The sequence below is a fragment of the Rhinoderma darwinii genome, chromosome 3 (assembly GCF_050947455.1).
Source record: "Rhinoderma darwinii isolate aRhiDar2 chromosome 3, aRhiDar2.hap1, whole genome shotgun sequence".
NCBI lineage: Eukaryota > Metazoa > Chordata > Amphibia > Anura > Rhinodermatidae > Rhinoderma > Rhinoderma darwinii.
The window spans coordinates 193,246,388-193,268,243 of record NC_134689.1 but is presented as its reverse complement, the minus strand read 5'-3'; the positions used below and the strand labels follow the sequence as shown (position 1 = coordinate 193,268,243).

General features: G+C 41.9%; 1 protein-coding gene across 3 annotated transcripts in view; it reads right to left on the bottom strand.

Annotated features, from left to right (window-relative positions):
* Window positions 1-4,782: 4,782 nt before the first annotated feature.
* The window catches only part of HDAC10 (histone deacetylase 10), a 59,609-nt gene continuing 42,535 nt past the window's right edge, over window positions 4,783-21,856 (bottom strand). For all 3 annotated transcript variants that reach the window (XM_075857194.1, XM_075857192.1, XM_075857193.1), the window contains 7 exons: window positions 16,298-16,385; window positions 14,906-14,991; window positions 11,139-11,195; window positions 9,233-9,317; window positions 8,294-8,482; window positions 7,989-8,148; window positions 4,783-5,052 (listed from right to left, as the gene is read on the bottom strand). In XM_075857194.1, coding sequence (XP_075713309.1) covers window positions 5,045-5,052; window positions 7,989-8,148; window positions 8,294-8,482; window positions 9,233-9,317; window positions 11,139-11,195; window positions 14,906-14,991; window positions 16,298-16,385 — 673 coding nt within the window. In that variant the 3' untranslated portion in view covers window positions 4,783-5,044. The remainder of the gene's footprint in view (window positions 5,053-7,988; window positions 8,149-8,293; window positions 8,483-9,232; window positions 9,318-11,138; window positions 11,196-14,905; window positions 14,992-16,297; window positions 16,386-21,856) is intronic.

The window sequence follows — 21,856 nt, the reverse complement described above, 5'->3', positions numbered from 1 at the left end:
AAGCAGGGCACACATTGCGGTTATCGCATACACCACCACACACATTCACTTTCCCTGGAGCTGCATCGTTCCTCTGTCATTGGACTTGAGGCGTCCGGCGCAAGTCGTACTGCGCATGCGCAGGGAGCCGCACTGTGTTTCTCCTGGTGTCGGCCCCGGCGGCGCATGCCCACTGGGTACGGGAGGTGTGGTACTTGATCCTGCCCCCAGCCGTCGCATTGGGCATGCGCGGAGGGCCGCGATGTGGGGTGGCCCTGGCACGTGCGCGTTGTGCACGGGAGGGGGGGGGGGTGTTCTCGTGCTGCACTGGGCGTGCGCGAAGTCCCGCGTCATGCAACATGGCGCCGGTGTCTGACACATGTGCATGGCACTCTGACGGACGCCATCTATACCATAAGTCAACCTCCCGAGCAACGCCGGGTATAAAAGCTAGTGTGAATTATGCCAGCTGGAGTGCCACCATTAACAGTTTTTAGCCACTGCTAGGGTTAAATAGTAAACAAAAAAATGTGGCTCTACTCTCCACTAGAAATGGCCAAGAAGTGGCTGCATGTAATTTCCTCTCCCAGACCATATCTCTATTAGCAAAGGTCAGGCCAAGATACTGTTATTTTTTCAGCTAGAGCTGACATACACTCCTATGAGGGTATGTTCACACCTACAATAAAAAATGGATGAAAATTACAGAGCTGTTTTCAAGGTAAAACAGCCTCTGATTTTCAGGTATTTTTGTAGCTGAAAATGATTGAAGCGTTTCTTCAAGGTATTTTTTTTTTATAGACTTTTTGGAGGCATTTTTCATAGTGTCAATGGAAAGACCGCTCCAAAAACACCTGAAGAAGTGACATGCACCTTTTTACACGCCATTTTTTTTTTTTAAAAAGCTGCGCAAAAATACACCTGATCTAAACTAAGTATTTCCCACTGCACTGATTTCAATGGTAAGTTGTTTGAAGGCAGTTCGCTAGTGTTTTTCGAGGGGTTCCCGCTCTGAAATACGCCTGGAAACACCGCGTGTGAACACATCCTTAGACATACACTCCTATTAGACGGAGCGATTATCGTACAAATTTTTGTATAAACACCATTTTAATAGCGTGCAACAATTGAAAGACAAACGATAAATTGTGGGGGTTCCTGTGGACCTGCAACATCTACCGGAGTGAAATGTTAAAATTTATCGCTGCCAAATCGCACGGTCTTATCAGAATTTTTCAAGTTCTTAGGGTATATTCACACGGCTTAGCAAAATACGTCTGAAAATACGGAGCTGTTTTCAGACGAAAACAGCTCCTCATTTTCAGACGTTTTTGTAACAACTCACGTTTTTCGCGGCGTCCATTTCGGATGTTATTGGAGCTGTTTTTCAATGGAGTCAATGAAAAACGGCTCCAAAAACGCCCCAAGAAGTGACATGCACTACTTTTTCGCGGGCGTCTTTTTACACTCCATCTTTTGGCAGCGACGCGTACAATAACACCTCGTGGGAACAGAACATCGTAAAACCCATTGAAAGCAATGGGCAGATGTTTGTAGGTCGTGTGAATAGCGCCATTGAAATAAATGTGTCCGTGTGACGGCTGTTGTTTTAATGGCCGTCTGAATTCAGCCGTAGTCTGTATATTTAGCGGATTGTTGTGGCTATTTAGGGGCTAAATAGCATGACAAGTGGATTTTTTGCACACGGAACCTTAGTGAAACCTACACTTTTTAACACCAACATGTCGTTGCGCTGATTAATTTAATATATATTTATAGTGATTAAAGCTCTGGTTTTTCCATGCTCAAATCCCCTGCATGGACATAATCATCTCCCTGTAACTGCAAGTTGTAATTAAAACTTAACTTTTATTTCAAAGCCGTATGGTCACGGAGCTCTCGCTCCCCACAGAGCTAATAGATGTTTTTTGCAGGGTTGTATAAATGCGGTTATTTAAAAACATTAACAGACACTGTTGGCTAATCCAACATGTTTCGCTGATACTACGGAGACTTTAGGGGTCCCTGCACAATACAGCGTCTCTGGCAGCCAACAAGAGAGAGGCTACAGAACACGGGACAAAATGTAAGTAGGCTGTATGCAGACGTTACAATAAAATCTCTTAAAGGGAATGTATCATCAAAAAATGACAGAATTTAAGTCAGGTTTTTTTAATTACGTTTTATTGGCGTTACATTTTTTTCATGAGACTATCCACATGGCCACTAGAGCAAGTCACACTAGGCTGACACCTCATATTTTCTGAAGCTCACGTGTCAGCTTTGATGTATAGATTGAGCCGAGTCATCTCATTATCATTAGGGGCCAGATATTTAGGGTCCTCTTACATGGCCTGACATGGGCCATGTAAACGAGGGCCGATCCAGACAGCTCCTTAAACGGCGCTCGTTTGCTTCTTTCACAAGGAGCCATATATGGGGACGAGCACTTGTTACTCCGATCGCTCATCCCCATACAGTTTTTTCATGTCAGCAGCACGTCTCCCTGTTTACACAGGGAGATGTGCCGCTGACAACAATACTTTCTGCTGCATAATCGATGCAATCACTGGATGAAAGAGCGTTTGCTTGATCCTTGATCGGGAACAAGCGTTCACATGAACGCTCGATTGCCCGATAATTGGCCCGTGTAAAACTGCAGCGGAGTTAAATTGCAGGCGCCTCAGAGATTATGCAGCTTTTTATTTTTTTCTGCTAGCTCCCACTGTTCCTGAGAGATAAGGGCCATTAGATCTGGCGTCTGACATGTAAATGAGACCTTTGAATGTAAAGTGGGCGGTAACCCCATATCATGTGACAGGCAGTTTTTTTGGTCATGTGACAGGTTCTCTTTAAAGGGAATGTGTCACCAAATAATTTTTTTTTTTTTTTTACGTTAATGACTTACTTTTAATATATTTTGTACGTTTTTTTACGGTGAATCGCCATGTAGTTACACGGTGGTTCACAGAAGGAGCAAGGCACGACGGAGCAGCCGTGCTCGCCGCCAATCAGCTGTTTTGAAGGAACAGTGGCGAGCACCGCTGCTCCATCGAGCGCCCTCCCACACTAACTCCCCCCAAACATGCAACCGCGCCACACACAAAACCACGCACGCACACACCTTACCTGCATGTTTGGGAGGTTTATGTGTAGGGTGGTTGCTCGATGGAGCAGCGGTGCTCGCCGCTGATCCTTCAAAACAGCTGATTAGCGGCTGTGAAAGATCAGCGGTGCTCGTGTGCTGCTGATCCTTCACAGCCGCCAATCAGCTCTTTTGAAGGAACAGCGGCGAGCACTGCTGCTCGATCGAGCGCCCCCCCACACAAACCCCCCTAAGCATGCAACCGCACCCAGACCACTACATGCAAACCCTCCCCAAACACAAACCCCCCCCCCCCCAACACACACACCTTACCTGCATGTGTGTGGGGAGGGGGCGCTCGACGGAGCCACTGATAGTTCACAGCCGCCAATCAGCTGTTTTGAAGGAACAGCGGAGAGCACTGCTGCTCCGTCGAGCCCCCCCACACACACACCCCCCCAAATATTCAACCACGCATGCAAGCACACACGCACACACAGTGGTGCCGGCTTTCACCCTACAAACCAGCTTCTATGCGCAGTACAGAGTATGATGGCAGAAGCACAGGATGTAATGAACGGGTCCCGTTCATTATGTCATATGCCCTGTAGCTGCCATATTCCATCTGTGTATGTGTCGTTAAGAGACACATAGACATATGAAATAAAACATGGCAGCCACCAGTAAAGTAAAAAAGTGTTAAAAAAAAACAAAAAACACTTTGGTGAAAAAACAAATAGAGTACATATAAAATTGTATTAAATAAAAACACAAATTAGTAAAAAAAAATAAAAATTCATGACACCTTTCCTTGAAAAAGCTTTATTGTACTGCTGGATGCCTTTATAAGGCAAGATAGCAACACTATACACACAGATAAGGCTTTGTTCACATCTGCGTTGGGGCCCTGTTATGACGTTCCGCCGGAGCTTTCCGTCAGAACGAGACCCTGAACAGACACAAACTGACACAGAAGGAAACCAGAGGTTTCCGTTTCCATCACCATTGATTTCAATGGTGACGGATCCGTTCCCCATGGTTTCCGCTTGTCTCTGTTGTGCACCGGACCTGTCGTTTTGCCAGAAGCCATAGCGTAGTCGACTGAACAGGAAATATGTTCAGACAGCCCTGAGGTCCTCAAATGGACCCTGGGCTGTCTGACCATACAAGTTATGGGCTTTGATCGCATCACAGGGATTTTCTGTGACGCGATCAAAAGGCAGTCCCCCCTCCTCTTATTTACTTTGAACACCGCGATCAGCTTTGATCGCAGCATTTAAGGGGTTAACGGCAGAGAGATGTTTCTCTTCTCTCCTCCGTTATAGCGGGGCTGTGGCTGTGTATTACAGCCGTTGCCCCGCTCCCGATCGCGTGCGGACACTGGCTGTAAAAGACGAGAATCCACGTCCTAATGCGCGAAGTACCCGCCGCTCAGGACGAAGATTCTCGTCCTGTGTCGGCAACTAGTTAAGCACCCCATCGAGTTCAATGGGGAAAACCCACAACAGAAGAAGACGCACCACAGGTCAAATTATGTGCGTTTTCTTTCTGGTGGTCTTTTTCTATGCGTGGGGACGAAATTTGCTGGAATCTCACCCACACTGCTGCTACTGTAATACGCTGCGGATTATCCATAATGAATCCGTTACGAAAAATCTGCAGTGTTAACGCCGTGTGTTCCTACCCGAAATGACAGAAATGCAAGATTATTACACATATGCTGTAGAAGTTCATTTATTAAATTTCAATGTTCTATTTAAAGTTTGTTTATTTTTTATTAAAAAAGTTATGTCAAAACATTGAAGAAGTAGTACGGTTGCCTTCTTGGTTTACTAGATTGCATGATACAAATGGTTTTCTTTTCCTCTCAATTTCCACAAAGAGATGATCAAATGTGTCTTCAGTCCCATGTGTGAATATTTGTCATCTGACCAAATCTGTCTTCGGTGTGTCAGCCTCGCAGGTCAATTGTTGCCTCTTCTAGTTTGCTAATAATAAATAAGAAAACACGATTATTGACTAATCCTTTAGGGTAAGTTCACATGTAGTGTAAATACTGCGGTTTTTTTCCGCAACGCATTTCATTGGGGAAAATCTGCAGCGTGTTACAGCAGCAGCAGAGTGGATGAGATTTGAGCAAATCTCATCGAAACACTGCGGAAAAAAAATCAGCTGAACAACCATTCATAAATTGACCTGCGGTGCGTTTTTTTAAATCTGCAACATGTCAATTTATGCTTCGGAATCGCTGCTCTTCTGTTACAGGTTTTCACCGTTGAATTCAATGGGGAGGTTAAACCTGCAACAAAAAGCAAGTGTTGCGATTTTTGTGGCGGAAGAGCAGCGATTCTGCCCCAAAAATCGTAAATCAGAAAAAAAAGTTTTAGGGTTAAAGTTAATAAAAAGGTTAATATGGACCCCGGGCGTTGTCATAGAGACACATTCCTCGGTTCTCCGTCCAGCCCGGCCTCCTGGGATGACGTTCCATCTCATGTGACTGCTGCAGTCAATCACAGGCTGCAGCGATTACATGGGCTGCAGCGTCATCCCATGATGCCGAGCTGCACCGAGACCAGAGGGACGCGTCAGCATGACAATGAAGAACGGGTTAAATATTAGCTTTTTTTTCAACTACTGCTTTCCGCAGCAGAGATGCCACCTGAAAAACACCACAATTTGGTGCGTTTTTTTTGGGTGCAATTTCCTGCGAGTTCAAGGACGGATATGCTGTGTATTTTTACGTACCGTATCTGCCTTGTGTGAACATAGCCTTACACATTTGTCCCACAAAATATATACTTTATAGGATATTTGTCTCATGGAAAGAAGAGAGTCTACAAGAATAAGTACTGTCCTGTGTAAAAGTCCATAGTTTCCAGTAAAAGCTTAATTTCCAATAAACTCCTTTCATTTTTTAATTTTAGTTTTTTCCTCCCTGCCTTCCAAATGCCATAAGTTTTAATTTTTTATGTCAACATAGCTGTACGACGGCTTGCTTTTTGCGGGAAAGTTATAGTTGTTAATGGCACCATTTAATGTACCATAAAATGTACTTGGAAAATGATAAAAAATTATTAGTGTGGTGAAATGGACAAAAAACAGCGATTGCGCCATTTTTGGGGGGTTTCGTTTACAGAGTTCATCATGCAGTAAAAACGACATGTTCACTCTATTCTACGGGTTGATACAATTACAACAATACCAAATTCATATTTTTTTTATGTTTTACCACTTTTACATAGAAAAAACTATTTGTTTAAAAAAAAAAAACCTGTTTTCTTGTAGCCGCATTCTGAGAGCCATAATGTTTCCTGTCGATTTAGAGGTGTGATGGCTTATTTTTTGTGGGGTGAGCTGTATTTTTGGGTTACATGTGACTCTATGATCACTTTTTATAAAGAAAAAAATTTGGGAAGCTAAAAACAGCAATTTGGGCATTTTTAATGTGTTTTTCTTTACGCCATTCACCGAGCGGGTTAAATGACGTTATATTGTAATAATTCTTTTTTTTTACGGACGCGAGAATACTTGTTTTAACATTACTTTAGGGAAAAAATGGTTACAGGTTTTTATTTAACTATTTACATTTTTTTTTTACAAGTCATCCTAGGGAACTTGAACCAGCGATCATTGGATCACTTGCATGATATTTATGGAAAAGAAAACCGCCAGTCTGAACAATGACTTTCCAAACGACCGTTAAAATTAATGCTTAGAATGTTATGTTAGTGTTAAATTTTCAGTAATAGGATTCTCTGACCTGTGCCAAATTTGTCTGCGCTCTCTAAATAGTCATTTCTTTCTGGGAATTAGTGGTGGCCCAAGAACAGACATTATTGACCTAATCTTATTACATGGATCTGACATGCAGTATCAGAGGACTGGAAATCCACTTATAGTTGTCATGTAGCACATGTCAGCAAAGGTGAACACTTTAAAAAGTTGCTCCTTATCATCTAATGGCAAACTGGCATTCTATCATTACCTCGGCATGTGTTGTTAAAGAGGATATGTCTCCAGATTTTACAATACAAACTGCATCTATTATTACATACATCTTTTCTAGTCCCAGCTTTGAATACAATATTCTGTTCCTTCAAATTTTGAAACCGAGCTAAATATCTGAGAGCACACTTATTAAAGAGTATCTATCGCCAGATTTTACAATACAACATGCATACATTATGAAAGAAAAAAAATAAAATAAAATTAAATCTATTTTAGACCTGATAAAGCTGGTGTACTTACTTTGGAAAATCCATGCCAGAATGGCTGTATAATTCCCTCTAAGATTTCATGTCTGATATTAAAATTTGCATTTTTTGAGACAAAGTATATGCATGATGTAATCTCAATCTCCTCCCACCTAGAGCTGTCAAGCTTCTATCAGTGTCCCTCCTCCCCTGCACCATGGTGAAATCTCGCTCAGTACAAGCTGCAGTCTCCCTGGCTCTACAGTAAAGGAAAGCAGCTGATGACGTTATAGGCTGTAACTCTACACTAAAACTGCTGCTGGAAGGCAGGCTCTATCACTGCAGAGACGGGGAGACTGCAGCTTGTACTGAGCATGTGCAAGATTTTAGCATGGTGCAGGGGAGGAGAGACAATGATAGGAGCTTTTCAGCCCCAGGTGGGAGGAGAAAGGATTATACAGCCATTCTGACATGGATTTCCAAAGTAAGGTCTAAGAGATCTATTTAATCATGTATGCAGTTTATATAGAAAAAAAATCTTGTGATAGATACCCTTTAATAAGTGTGTTTTCAGATGTTTAGCTCGGTTTCAGAATCAGAAAGACCTCAACAGGATATTTTACAAAAATACATATTTTATTCAAAGCTCAGGCCATTTCCTGACATTCAAAAAATGATGTCCTGTGATCAATGACACATCCTATCTTAAGTCTGTAAAGATATAGACATACCAAGACATTGCAGCATACTCCAATATGTCTGCATGACAGTAAGCTCTTGCGTTAGGCTTTGTATACATTCTTTAGCAGGAGGTTTGTAAGGTCCAAAGAACATTGAAGCACAGCTTACTAGGACATTAGACAAAGCTTCTATGACATCTTTGTCTGCTTCCTGTTGAAGTGGAAAACCACAAAAAAGAAAACATACAAATATAAATTAGAACTTATTTTCAATAATAATCACGGAATACGTTTACCACGTTGGTATTATCACATGGCACTCCTGCCATACCAGTTGATATGATGTCTCAGCTTACCGTAACAATAGCAAGTATTGCACCATCAGCAAGACCCTGCAGTAGACTGGTGAGCAGAGCAATATCCTTTGTACCAATACTCCTGCTGCTTTCAATAGCCAATGTAATAAGATCAGGCTGGTAGGAATAAGCCAGTGGAAGTAGAAATCGAAATAGTGCATAGAAGAAGCTGTTACCTTCATGTGGACCCTTTAAAAAAAGCAAAGTAACAGAAAAATATAACAAGCTATATTCAATTCTTTAGGTTATACAGATGTGTCCTCTTAACTTATCTCTGAACCCGACGTATCCCAAGATGTATGGTGCGAGATGTTGAACAAACATGTAAAAAACATATACCGCTGACAAATACCATCCGTCAGCCATCCATCACCCATAGACTCCATGTTTAAAAGAACAAACATATACATCTAACGTATACGTTGTTGTTTTTTTTTACTGTATAGATGTGGCGAATGCTTTTGACGAATGCCATCTGTCGCTTAAAGACTCCCATGTTAAAATAACGTAATTTTTTTTTTAATGGATGGCGCAAGATTATACTGAATTGGTAATAGAGAAAATTTCAATTGTATAAGGCCTCATGCACGCGGCCGGGCCCGTAATCACGGCCCGCAGACAGCCACCCGCATTTGCGGATCGTGCTCCCATACAAAGTAGGAGCAAAAAGGAAAAAGAACGGATATGTCCTGTTTTTAACGGAGCTTTTCCAGGGCCCGGACACTTTCCCGTAAATATATGAAGTCAATTGAAGTAAATGGGACCTAACTGTACATGTTTAAGATCTGATATTTTTCATATTAGGTTTGTATTGTATTTGAGAAATTTTATACAATATATACCAAAATGTTTTGTTAGCAATTAAATCTAAAGTACCAGGAAAAGACTGAAGTGTAAATATGTGTTAACAGATATCCAGGCTTATTTCACTTTACTTACTTCCTTCCACTTGATAAAAGTTTGAAACTGTGAAATAGTCTTCTCAAGCATTTTGTCTCCAGAAATTGTAAGGCACATAGTTTTCCTGCAAGGTATTTTACCAAATTTTAGTAGTCAGCTACAGCTAATTTTGTAAATATTACTTAAAAGTCAACAAATGTATAGACTGATACACTGTAAGGCTATGTTCACACAGAGTTTTTTGCAGGCAGAAAATTCTGCTTCAAAATTCCATTTGGAATTTTGATCTGCCTGCACGCCGTTTGCCGTGTTTTTCACCCGCAGCCATTGAGCACCGCTGGCAAAAAAGCCGCGAAATACGCTTTCTCTGCCTCCCATTGATGTCAAAGGGAGGTCAGAGACGTAAACGCCCGAAGATAGGACATGTCGCTTCTTTTTCCCGCAAAACGGTTTTTCCGCTCGTGGAAAAAAAAATGCCTCCGCCTCCCATTGAAATCAGTGGGAGGCATTTTCGGAAGCGGTTTCCGCGTCAAAAATGCTATCTGAACTAGCCCTAACAAGCTGTAATGACCTCTGTGTCCTGACCAGCGCCTCCCTCCTAGGAGACGCCAGCACTCGCGGCCACTCTGCTCTGCACTGTCCTTTAGGTTGCACGTGCACGCTCGGTCCCAGCCTTAAAGGGCCAGCACTTGCATATGAAAATTAATTAATTATCCCAGATCATCCTGGATTATAAAAAAAGGCCCGCCGTTTCACCCCTTGCCTGAGCGTTGTTGTGTATTCCCATGTTAGTCTTAGCAAATGGTCCCTTAGTCGTATCCTGTTCCCAGTGTTCCCGTGCTCTACTACCTGTATCCCGTGCTGTGTTTGTTCCTGTGCCCTTTCTAGTGTTGTAGTCGTGTTGTGCCATCTGCCATGCCTGGTATAATCCGCCACGTTTTGCGTTATCTACCGTCAAGTTCCAACTGTGCCTAAGCCTCTGCTACTGTCTGGACTATTACAGGTACTCTTGTGTTAGGACTTTGCATAGACTTTGTATACTGTTGTTTGGCCAGCTGTTACTCCGCTATGGCGGTGCAGCCTAGTGGGTCCACATACCCACGGATTGAGACGCAAGCTATGACCCTTTGTCAGGAGGACATTATCAAGATAGGTTGTCAGCCTCCTAATGTACATAATTAATGCTTACATCCAATGTCAGCGAGCAGAGATCATAAACCCAATAAGCATTTTAAACACAAAAGTACATTAGAAAGTTGCATAACATTTCATAACAGAATAATAAAGATTTATCACATAAAACTGGAAACCCCTTTTACAGTATAAGGCTATATTCACAAGACCAGGTGTCAAATCGGCCGTGAAAAACTGCAGCGCGGTACCCGTTTTCACGAATCCCTCATAGACTTTAGTCTATTGAGGGATTAGGGAAAACGGGGAAAAATAGGACATGTCCTATTTTTTCCTGGGCTCTTCACATGGTCCGTTAAAAAAAACGTCCGTCACACGGCCAACTTTCCTTGTCGTCTGAATAAGCCCTACAGCTTAAAAGAGGGACTTTTTAACATCTGCAGCAGGGCAGGGCATAGGATAACATAATAAAGTAGTATATACTCAAACCCCGATCCAGCGTTGAGTTCACGTTCTCCACTGTTTGGTACCGGAAGCTCCTGCAGTGGTCATGTGCCATATATCGATCACGTGCTGCTGAAGCCATGTGAACAGCACATTACTGCTGAGGCCAGCGATTGGCTGCATGTGAACGATGCAGGAGCTTCAGGTACAGGAGCGTCAGAGAACGGGACCTCAGCACTGGAGCAGGGTGGGGGCACTTCAGGGGGTGAGTATCTGCTAGTTACGTTATGCCACCCCCTGCTGCCGATTTTAAAAAGGCCCAGATAACCCCTTTTAGAGTACCCAAATGCCTTAATTTAAAACTACTTACCCATCATTTGTAATTTCAGGTTTCATATCTACATCCCCAATGAGGATACAGAGTACCCTGTAAATAATACAAATAAATGGAATATATTATTAATCTTGTCTCATCCTTCAATGCAAAGCCTGAAATGCGTAATTGTATCCAATGTTTTATGGTCTATAGTTAGAATGGATGAGTGGGGTGTGAAAGGATGTAAGTTCCATTCATTCAATGTATTAGTCAAGCATGCTAGCCAGTGTGTAAATATCTAGCCTCTTATCTAGTATTGTAGTTCATTCATAAGATAATCAGGTATAACCATGTCTCGTTCTTGTTATGGAATGGTCAGTGGTCTAACACTGCAAATACTGTATCCACCCAGATTGTCATATATGAATCTCTTACATGCTATTGTTGCGTAACCAATGTATATACTATGCTTTTGCTTACCTTCAGCTCTGTGTATCTGACATGACCCTCATTGTCACTAAGTGGGAATCTTACATAATTATATTTTTGTTATTTTAACCAATATTCTGGGGGTTTTTTTGTATACATTTTACAACTCATTAATAAAGTTGAAGTGTTTATTAAAGCAAGTACAATAAAATATTTCATACTTTAGAAGGTAAAAAACAGTTCAGGCATGAAGTCTTACCACCATTTTCTTTTATAGAGTAACTCAAATAATATATTAAAACCAATATGTGGAGCGGAGCTAGTATTCTCCTAGGTTCCTATATTTAGTACAGGACTTCTGGCAGAAATCTATTTATTATAATAGAGGCCACACAGGAAGGTCCTGTGCTGAATGAAGAATCCTGGGAGACCAAACTCTGTCAGACTTTCTTAAATTGAATATTGGCAACCACAATGGATACTGGGCAGTTTGCTCTGCTTTATCTATGAAAGATTAGAATATTACACCTCATGCCATAGATTTGTAATATATAACTGATGGTACACTTTAGAATAAGAAATAGGTTATGTCCACATTAATACCTTTACAAACCTACAATCACACCCTGAGTACTTTTTGTTTACATATATATATATATATATATATATATATATATATATATATATATATACACACTTGTAAATAATATTGTATTCCAGTAGATAATAGAAACATTCCAGAGCGTTTATCAGTACAATATAATAGTAGTAACGCACCAGCACTATAAATCATTTAAGAATAAGATAAAAAATATTTTATAGTTTGACTTACAAGATTTAGGACTACGTGCAACAAATCAGTTGTGAAAAAGTTACATTTAAAGAGGCTCTGTCACCAGATTTTGCAACCCCTACCTGCTATTGCAGCAGATCGGCGCTGCAATGTAGATTACAGTAACGTTTTTATTTTTAAAAAACGAGCATTTTTGGCCAAGTTATGACCATTTTTGTATTTATGCAAATGAGGCTTGCAAAAGTACAACTGGGCGTATTTAAAGTAAAAGTACAACTGGGCGTGTATTATGTGCGTACATCGGGGCGTGTTTACTTCTTTTACTAGCTGGGCGTTCTGATGAGAAGTATCATCCACTTCTCTACACAACGCCCAGCTTCTGGCAGTGCAGACACAGCCGTGTTCTCGAGAGATCACGCTGTGTCGTCACTCACAGGTCCTGCATCGTGTCAGACGAGCGAGGACACCGGCACCAGAGGCTACAGTTGATTCTGCAGCAGCATCGGCGTTAGCAGGTAAGTCGATGTAGCTACTTACCTGCAAACGCTGATGCTGCTGCAGAATCAACTGTAGCCTCTGGTGCCGATGTGGCCGACACGATGCAGGACCTGGGGCAGGAAGTGACGTCACAGCGTGATCTCTCGAGAACACGCTGTGTCTGCACTGCCAGAAGCTGGGCGTTCTGAAGAGAAGTGCATGATATTTCTCGTCAGAACGTCCAGCTAGTAAAAGTAGTAAACACGCCCCGATGTACGCACATAATACACGCCCAGTTGGACTTTTACTGTAAACACGCCCACTTGGACTTTTGCAAGCCTCATTTGCATAAATACAAAAATGGTCATAACTTGGCCAAAAATGCTCGTTTTAAAAAAATAAAAACGTTACTGTAATCTACATTGCAGCGCCGATCTGCTGCAATAGCAGAAAGGGGTTGCAAAATCTGGTGACAGAGCCTCTTTAAACAAAATATACAGTATATAACAGACTTGTATAACATACATCCCACCAAAACAACTTCACAATGCTTCTAAATTTGCATGTGTAGTAACTGTGTACCATGTATCACTTACTGCAAAGGTGCAAATTTGTATACAAATTATACACCTTAACCCCTTAATGACCAGCCTATTTTAAACCTTAATGACCAAGCCATTTTTTACGTTTTTCCATCGTCGCATTCCAAGAGCTATAACTTTTATATTTTTGCGTCGACATGGCTGTATAAGGTCTTGTTTTTTTGCGGGACAAGTTGTAAATTTTAATAGCGCCATCTTGGGGTACAAATTATTTATTTATTAACTTTTATTAACTTTTTTTTGGGGGGGGGGGGGGAATAGAAAAAAACCTGAAATTTCGCCACTCTTTTTCACGTTTTAAATCTACGCCGTTTACCGTGTGATATAAATAACACAATAACTTTATTCAGCGGGTTGTTATGATTGCAACGATACCAAATTTGTATAGTTTTACACAGTAAAAACACTTTTTTTCCCAAATTATTGGTTTTTGTGTCTCCATATTTGAAGAGCCATAACTTTTTTATTGTTCCGCCGATGCAGTTGTATGAGGGCTTTTTTTTTGTGGGAAGACTTGTTTTTATTGGTACCATTTTGGAGTAGATGCGACTTTTTGATCACTTTTTATCACATTTTTTTTAAGTAAGGATTCACAGAAAACAGCAATTTTTCCATAGTTTTTTATTACATTTTTTACGGCGTTCACCGTGCGAATTAAATAATGTAATAGATTTATAGTCGGGGTCGTTACGGACGCGGCGATACCAAATATGCGTCACTTTTTTACTTTATTTTGGTTTTTTAATAGTAAAGCAGTTTGTAAGGGGAAAAAGTGGCTTTTTTATTTTTTTTTTCACATTTTTTTTAAAATTAACTTTATTAAACTTTTTTACTAGTCCCACTAGGGGACTTTAATATGCGATTCTTTTGTATTGCAGTGTATTACTGCCTGTCCGTTTAAAACGGACAGGCATCTGCTAGGTCATGCCTCCGGCATAATCTAGCAGGCATTCGCTACAGGCAGACCTGGGGGCCTTTATTAGGCCCCCGGCTGCCATTGGAGACAGACACTCGGCGATCTTATCGCCGGGTGTCGGTGGGAGAGAGAGGGAGCTCCCTCCCTCTCTCCAAAACCACTCAGATGCGGTGCACGCTATTGTGCACCGCATCTGAGGGGTTAAACGGGTGAGATCGATACTAATATCGATCTCACATGGCAGAGCAGGAACGCCCCCAGCTGCCTCTGGCAGCTGAGAGCAGGGAGATTTGACGGCTCCCTGCTCTGTTTACTTATCCTGATGCAGTGCCGTAAAAAGGCATATGCATCATAATAAAGCCTGTTCGTGGTCGCCGTTAAAAGGCGTATTGGCAGTCACTAACGGGTTAATCATTGTAATGTAATTTGCTCAGGAACCGTAAATATAGAGCCAAGTCAGATCCCATCCTGGGAGATCTAGAAAGCTTTTCACAAAGAAGACTTTTACTAATCTCATATGAAGAGATCAGATGCCATTATTGGAACTAAATATATGGTTCCCATAGGGAGCCAAAATGCAGCCATCTGAAGTCCGTACACTCACCTTTCTGAGCCCAAACGTAAAACTTGCTGAACTGCAACTGCAGCAGAAAGAGAAGCATTCGGAGACAAGGTAATACAATTTCTTGTCTGAGAAAAAAAAAACAACTCATTATTAAATCTGATTTGTTTCAAGTTACCTTACTAAAGAGTTAAAGAGGCTCTGTCACCAGATTTTGCAACCCCTATCTGCTATTGCAGCAGATCGGCGCTGCAATGTAGATTACAGTAACGTTTTTATTTTTAAAAAACGAGCATTTTTGGCCAAGTTATGACCATTTTTGTAGTTGTGCAAATGAGGCTTGCAAAAGTCCAAGTGGGCGTGTATTATGTGCGTACATCGGGGCGTTTTTAATACTTTTACTAGCTGGGCGCTCTGAAGAGAAGTAACATCCTCTTCTCTTCAGAACGCCCAGCTTCTGACAGTGCAGATCTGTGACGTCACTCACAGGTCCTGCATCGTGACGGCCACATCGGCACCAGAGGCTACAGTTGATTCTGCAGCAGCCTCGGCGTTAGCAGGTAAGTCGATCTTACCTGCAAACGCTGATGCTGCTGCAGAATCAACTGTAGCCTCTGGTGCCGATGTGGCCGTCACGATGCAGGACCTGTGAGTGACGTCACAGATCTGCACTGTCAGAAGCTGGGCGTTCTGAAGAGAAGAGGATGTTACTTCTCTTCAGAGCGCCCAGCTAGTAAAAGTATTAAAAACGCCCCGATGTACGCACATAATACACGCCCACTTGGACTTTTACTTTTAAACACACCCACTTGGACTTTTGCAAGCCTCATTTGCATAACTACAAAAATGGTCATAACTTGGCCAAAAATGCTCGTTTTTTAAAAATAAAAACGTTACTGTAATCTACATTGCAGCGCCGATCTGCTGCAATAGCAGATAGGGGTTGCAAAATCTGGTGACAGAGCCTCTTTAAGTGAAACCTTATATTGAATAATTTGCTTTCTAGGCAACTTAGGTCTCTGTGCAGACCATACAAAGAGACATCTAAGCTTGAATTTTTTATCTATTCGGCCAATAACAAAGAAAAACAAAAAACTTCAAGGTAATATCGGGAGAGATAAAATTGATGGCCTATCCTCAGAATAGGCCATCAATATCTGATCGGTGGATCTGACTCCCACTGATCAGCCATTTGAAGGGGCCGTGTCACTCGTGTGAGCGCTGCTACCCCTTCCTTCCTTTCACTGTGACATATTGTCAAACGTTACTTAAATGGGAGAAGGCTGTAATAATGTGAACCACCACTACAAGTGTCTCAGCGTTTGACATATAGAGCACCTTGTATTTCTACTACTAATGGTTAGCATGTTATAACACATTACTACTACAACATTTCTTTACTGCTAAACCTTATTATATGTACTAGAAACTCACCTTTCTGTTCACAAGTTTTTCAAGAGCGGGTAACATTTTACCCACAGAGTTTAATAGATTTTCATTCAATAGATCTTGATTGAAAACACTAAAAATTAAAATGAAAACAGGCAAAGAAAAACATTGCTAGTATTAAAATCTAAATAAAATAAAAAACATTCATGTGATTTAATCAAGAGCCTGACAGCATGATTTCTAAGACTGTGTTAACATCTGCGTTGGAGCCTCCTTGTTAGGAGCCTTCCTTTACAGATACGGTGAAAAATGCCATGGCGTAAACCCGATGTAACCCAATAAAGTCAGCCTGGTGCTTCCATTTTTTCATTGTTCTTTAGCTATGACGGAGCTCAGCCTAAAGAGGCTCTGTCACCAGATTATAAGTGCCCTGTCTTCTACATAATATGATCAGCACTGTAATGTAGATAACAGCAGTGGTTTTTATTTTGAAAAACGATCATTTTTGAGCAAGTTATGAGCAATTTTAGATTTATGCTAATTTGTTTCTTAATGACCAACTGGGCGTGTTTTTACTTTTGACCAAGTGGGCGTTGTAAAGAGAAGTGTAGGACGCTGACCAATCAGCGTCATAGACTTCTCATTGTTCCAGCCCAGCATGATCCACAGCACATATCTTCAATATTTACAAGGCATAAAGGAGAAAAACCACCCCAACATTTGAAAAGCAATTTCTCCCGGTTACGGCAATACCCCATATGTGGTGATAAACTACTGTTTGGACCTACGGCAGGGCTCAGAATGGAAGAAACACCATTTGGAGCTCAAGTTTTGCTGGAATGGTTTTCGGGTGCCGTGTCACATTTGCAAAGCCCCTGCAGGACCAAATCAGTGGAGACCACCCAAAAGTGACCCCATTTGGGACACTACACCCCTGAAGAAATTTTTCTAGGGGTATAGTGAGCATTTTGACCCCACAGGTTTTTTTTGCTGAATTTAGTGGAATTAGGTCGTGAAAATGAAAATCTAAGTTTTTTTTCTAATACAATGTAGTTTTAGCTCAGATTTTTCCATTTTCACAATAGATAAAAAAGAAAAAAGCACCCCAAAATTTGTAACGTCAACTCTTCTGAGCCCGGCAATACCCCACATGTGGAAATAAATTGCAGGGCAGGGCTTAGATGAGAAGGAGCACCATTTAGCTTTTGGAGCTCAAATTTTGTTGGAATGGTTTGCGGTGCCATGTCACATTTGCAAAGCCCCTGCGAGACCAAATCAGTGGAAACCACCCAAAAGTGACCCCATTTTGGAAAATACACCCCTGAAGGAATTTATCGAGGGGTATAGTTAGCATTTTGACCCCACAGGTTTTTTGTTGAATTTAGTGGAATTATGCTGTAAAATTGAAAATTAATTTTTTTCTGACAAAACGCGGAAATCTTTAATTTTTTCATGGAAAAAGGGAGAAAAAGCACCCCAACATTTGAAAAGCAATTTCTCCCGATTACGGCAATACCCCATATGTGGTGATAAACTGTTGTTTGGGCACACAGAAGGGCTGAGAAGGGAAGAAGCACCATTTGGCTTTTGGAGCTCAAATTTTGCTGGAATGATTTTCGGGTGCCATGTCGTGTTTGCATAGCCCCTGAGGGACCAAAACAGTGGAAACCCCCCATTTGGGAAACTACACCCCTAAGGGAATTTATCAAGGGGTATAGTGAGCATTTTGACCCCACAGGTTTTTTTTCTGAATTTAGTCGAATTATGCTGCAAAATTGAAAATTACATTTTTTCTGACAAACACAGACATTTTTAAAAGGAATAAAAGGAGAAAAAAGCGCCCCAACATTTGAAAAGCATTTTCTTCTGATTATGGCAACACCATACGACAATATGGGGTCATAAACTGCGGTTTGGACATACGGCAGGGCTCAGAAAGGCAGGAGCGCTATTTGGCATGCAGATTTTGCTGGCTTGGTTTTTGGGCGCCATGTTGCAATTGCAAAACCCTAAATGGTACCAGAGTATAGTGGAAGTCCCCAAGAAGTGACCCCATTTTGGAAACTTCACCCCTCAAGCCATTTATCATTTGCCTGGACATATGACAGGGCTCAGAAGTGGAGACCACCATGTGCATTTGAGGTCTATTTTGGTGGTTTTCACAGCATTGGTCCACAATTGCAGAGGCTCGGAGGTCAAATAGTAAAACAAACCCACAAGTAGTGACCCCCTATTTTGGAAACTACACCCCTTAAGGCATCTTAAGGGGTGTAGTGAGCATTTTGACCTCACTGGTGTTTTTTCATTAGAAATTGATGTGCAGCCGATGGTGCAAAGTGAAAATTGCAATTTTCCACTGATATGCCATTTTAGTGCACAATATGTTGTGGCCAGTTTGTGCCACCGAAGCCAAATACCTCATAAAATGTTAAAGCGGGTTCTCCCGGATATGGCGATGCCATATATGTGGACGTAAACTGCTGTTTGGGCACGCTGTAGGGTTCAGAAGTAACAAGTGCCATTTGTAGCGCAGATTTTGCTTGGTAGTAGTTCTGTTTGTGGTCTTGCGGATATTTCAGCTTATAATGTGGGGACATATGTAAGCTGGGCAGAGTACATCAGGGCATAATAAGAGGCTATAATAATGGGGTAAATAAATAATAATCCACAGATGTGAGGCCAGTGTCGCACTGATAAATGGTGCCCAATCTTATCCGCTTTAGGAACAATCTGCACATTTTGTGTTGTCATATTCTGAGAGACAGAGCTTTTTTATTTTTTATTCAACGGAGCTGTGTGAGGGCTTTTTTGTTGCGGGACAATCTGTAGTTTTCATAGGTACCATTATGGGGTACACACAATTTTTTGATAACTTTTTATTCCATTTTTTGGTGACCAAAAACCAGCAATTCTGACAATGTTTTTTTATTCTTTTTTTTTACAGACAATTTTACTTTATTCAGCGGGTTGATACGATTACGGCGATACCAAATGTATATAGTTTTTTAAAGTTTTGCAGTGTTTGCACAATAAAATCACTTTTTTTTAAATTTATTTTTTGTCACCATATTCCGAGAGCCATAACTTTTTTATTTTTCAGTCAAAAAAGCTGTGTAAGGCCTCATGCACACAAACGTATTTTTTTCCTCCCGTAAATACTGGCATAAATACAGGTACTTTGTCACACGTATTCGACCCGTATTCCACCAGTATTTACGGACCCGTGCCCGTAAATACGGGCCCGTTGTCACCAGTATTCCACCCGTATTTACGGACCTGTTTTCTCTGCAAAATTGCATTGCACTAATCGGCAGCCCATTCTCTCTATCAGTGGTGGATAGAGAGAAGGGGCAGCCATTTCTGGCAGAGTTTCCGCAGCGGAACTCAGCGATTGTAAGTAAAAGAAGTCCATACGTACCCCGGCCGTTGTCTTGGTGACGCGTCCCTCTTTTGACATCCAGTCCGACCTCCCTGGATGACGCAGCAGTCCATGTGTCCGCTCAAGCCTGTGATTAGCTGCAGTGGTCACATGGGATGAAACGTCATCCCGGGAGGCCGGACTGGAGGAAGAAGCAGGTAAGTTAACTTTTAATACTATTAACTCCAGCGGTAGTCACTGTCCCGGGTGCTGAAAGAGTTACTGCCGAACAGTTAACTCTGGACAATGACTATCCCCTGACATCGCCTAGCAACGCTCCCGCAATTACGGGTGCACACACGTAGCCACCCGTAATTACGGGAGCCCCATAGACTTCTAAGCAAACGGGAAGGTACCCGTGGCCAATAGAAGTCTATGGGCCTGTAATTACGGCCGTTTTTTACGTTCGTGTGCATGGGGTCTAAGGGCTTGTTTTTTGCGGGACCAGTTGTAGTTTTTATTGGTACTGTTTTGGGGTACATGTGACTTTTTGATCACTTTGTAATTCATGTTTTGGGAGGGGTGGTGATAAAAAAAATGACGATTCTGGCATTGATTTTTTGCGGCGTTCACTGTGCGGGAAAAATAACATTATAGTTTTTTAGTTTGGGTCGTTACAGACGCGGCGATACCAAATATGTGTAATGTTTTACTCTAATGCATTGCACTACACAAGTATTGCAATGCATTAGAGCTGTCAGTCATTCACTGTCAGCAAGCCTATTAGGTCCCGCCTGTTAGACCTCCTGTTGCCATAGTAACAATTGGCATCCCCACGATCACATTGTGTCGATGCCAATCACTACAAACCACTAAGGTGCCGCGATCGCTTTTGAGTGTGGCACCTAAGGGGCTAATGGCAGGGATCGGAGCTAGCTCCATTCCCTGCCGTCACAGCACGGTGTCAGATGTAACATACAGTAGACACCGACTGCTGATGTCGCAGGCGCAACTCCTGAGCCTACGCCATCTTTCTTTTGTGGCAGGAAGCCTTTTGGGCCCCACCTCCGGGTGGGACCTAGCAGGCTTCCGTAATTGGCAGACAGGAGGCCGTCGTTAGGCCTCAGATCTTCCAAAACAGCCATCGAAACAACCGCGATTTGCATTGCGGGGTTCCGATCTGCTTAAAAACACCATAGATGCAGCGCTCGCTTTTGAGCGCTGTATCTAAGGGGTGAATCGGCTGGATCAGAGACTAGCTCTGGTCCTGGCCTTGCTCAGGATGTCAGCTGTAATATAAGCCTGACACCCGCTGGCGATGGTGCGGGCTAAGCTTCTGAGCCCGCATCAGCAACACAACGTATCAGTACGTTGTGTTGCGTTAAGCCCTTAACGACAACAATGTACTTGTACGTAGGATGACGTTAAGGGGTTAACTGCTCACTGTTGCATGTGGAGAGCAGACTTCAGCTGAAGTAGTCTCTCTTTTTTGAAGGGCCAGAGTTTTTATCACTAATTTTGGGATTTTTCAATTTTCCTAATGCTATATATTATTAGTCTTCTTTAACTTCTTCAGGACACAATTATTTTTTTCCATCGTCGCATTCCGATAGTCATACGTTTTTCGACGTTGCCATATAAGGACTTCTTTTCTACGGGATGAATTATATTTTTTAATATTAACATTTTAGGGTACCTATAACTCAATGATTACCTTTTATAAAAAGGGGGGGGGGGATTTTTTGAGTACTTCCCAGAAAATCTTTTATTTAGGGAGACACAGAAGACTGTGGGTATAGGCTACTGGCACTAGGAGGCGACACTAAGCCAAAATTGTTAGCTTTTCTTTCCCCAGCTATACCCTTCCTTTAGGCACTAAGCTAATCAGTTTGTACACTAGCAGTATGAGCAGTAAAGAGAAGAAAACACACTTTATCAATAAAAACAATTGGCGGAAAGTAAATGCCTAGGAAGAAAGCGAGAAAAAAGTTTTGACGGCTGGGTGCGGTGTCCCTCAATGAACTAGATGAGAAAAGGCTTTTACGGCGAGTACTCAAAAACTTCCCCTTTCTCGCTCGGGTCATTGGGAGACACAGAAGAATGTGGGATGTACTAAAGCAGGAAGAAACGGGCAAAAGAGAGAACGACGGTATTCTCCTTCAGATGGAAGAGGAAGCAACAAAACAGAGCTGCCAGTTCAGATACTCTTCGAAAAACCGCCTTTCAGGAGAGAAGGTAAAGAAAGA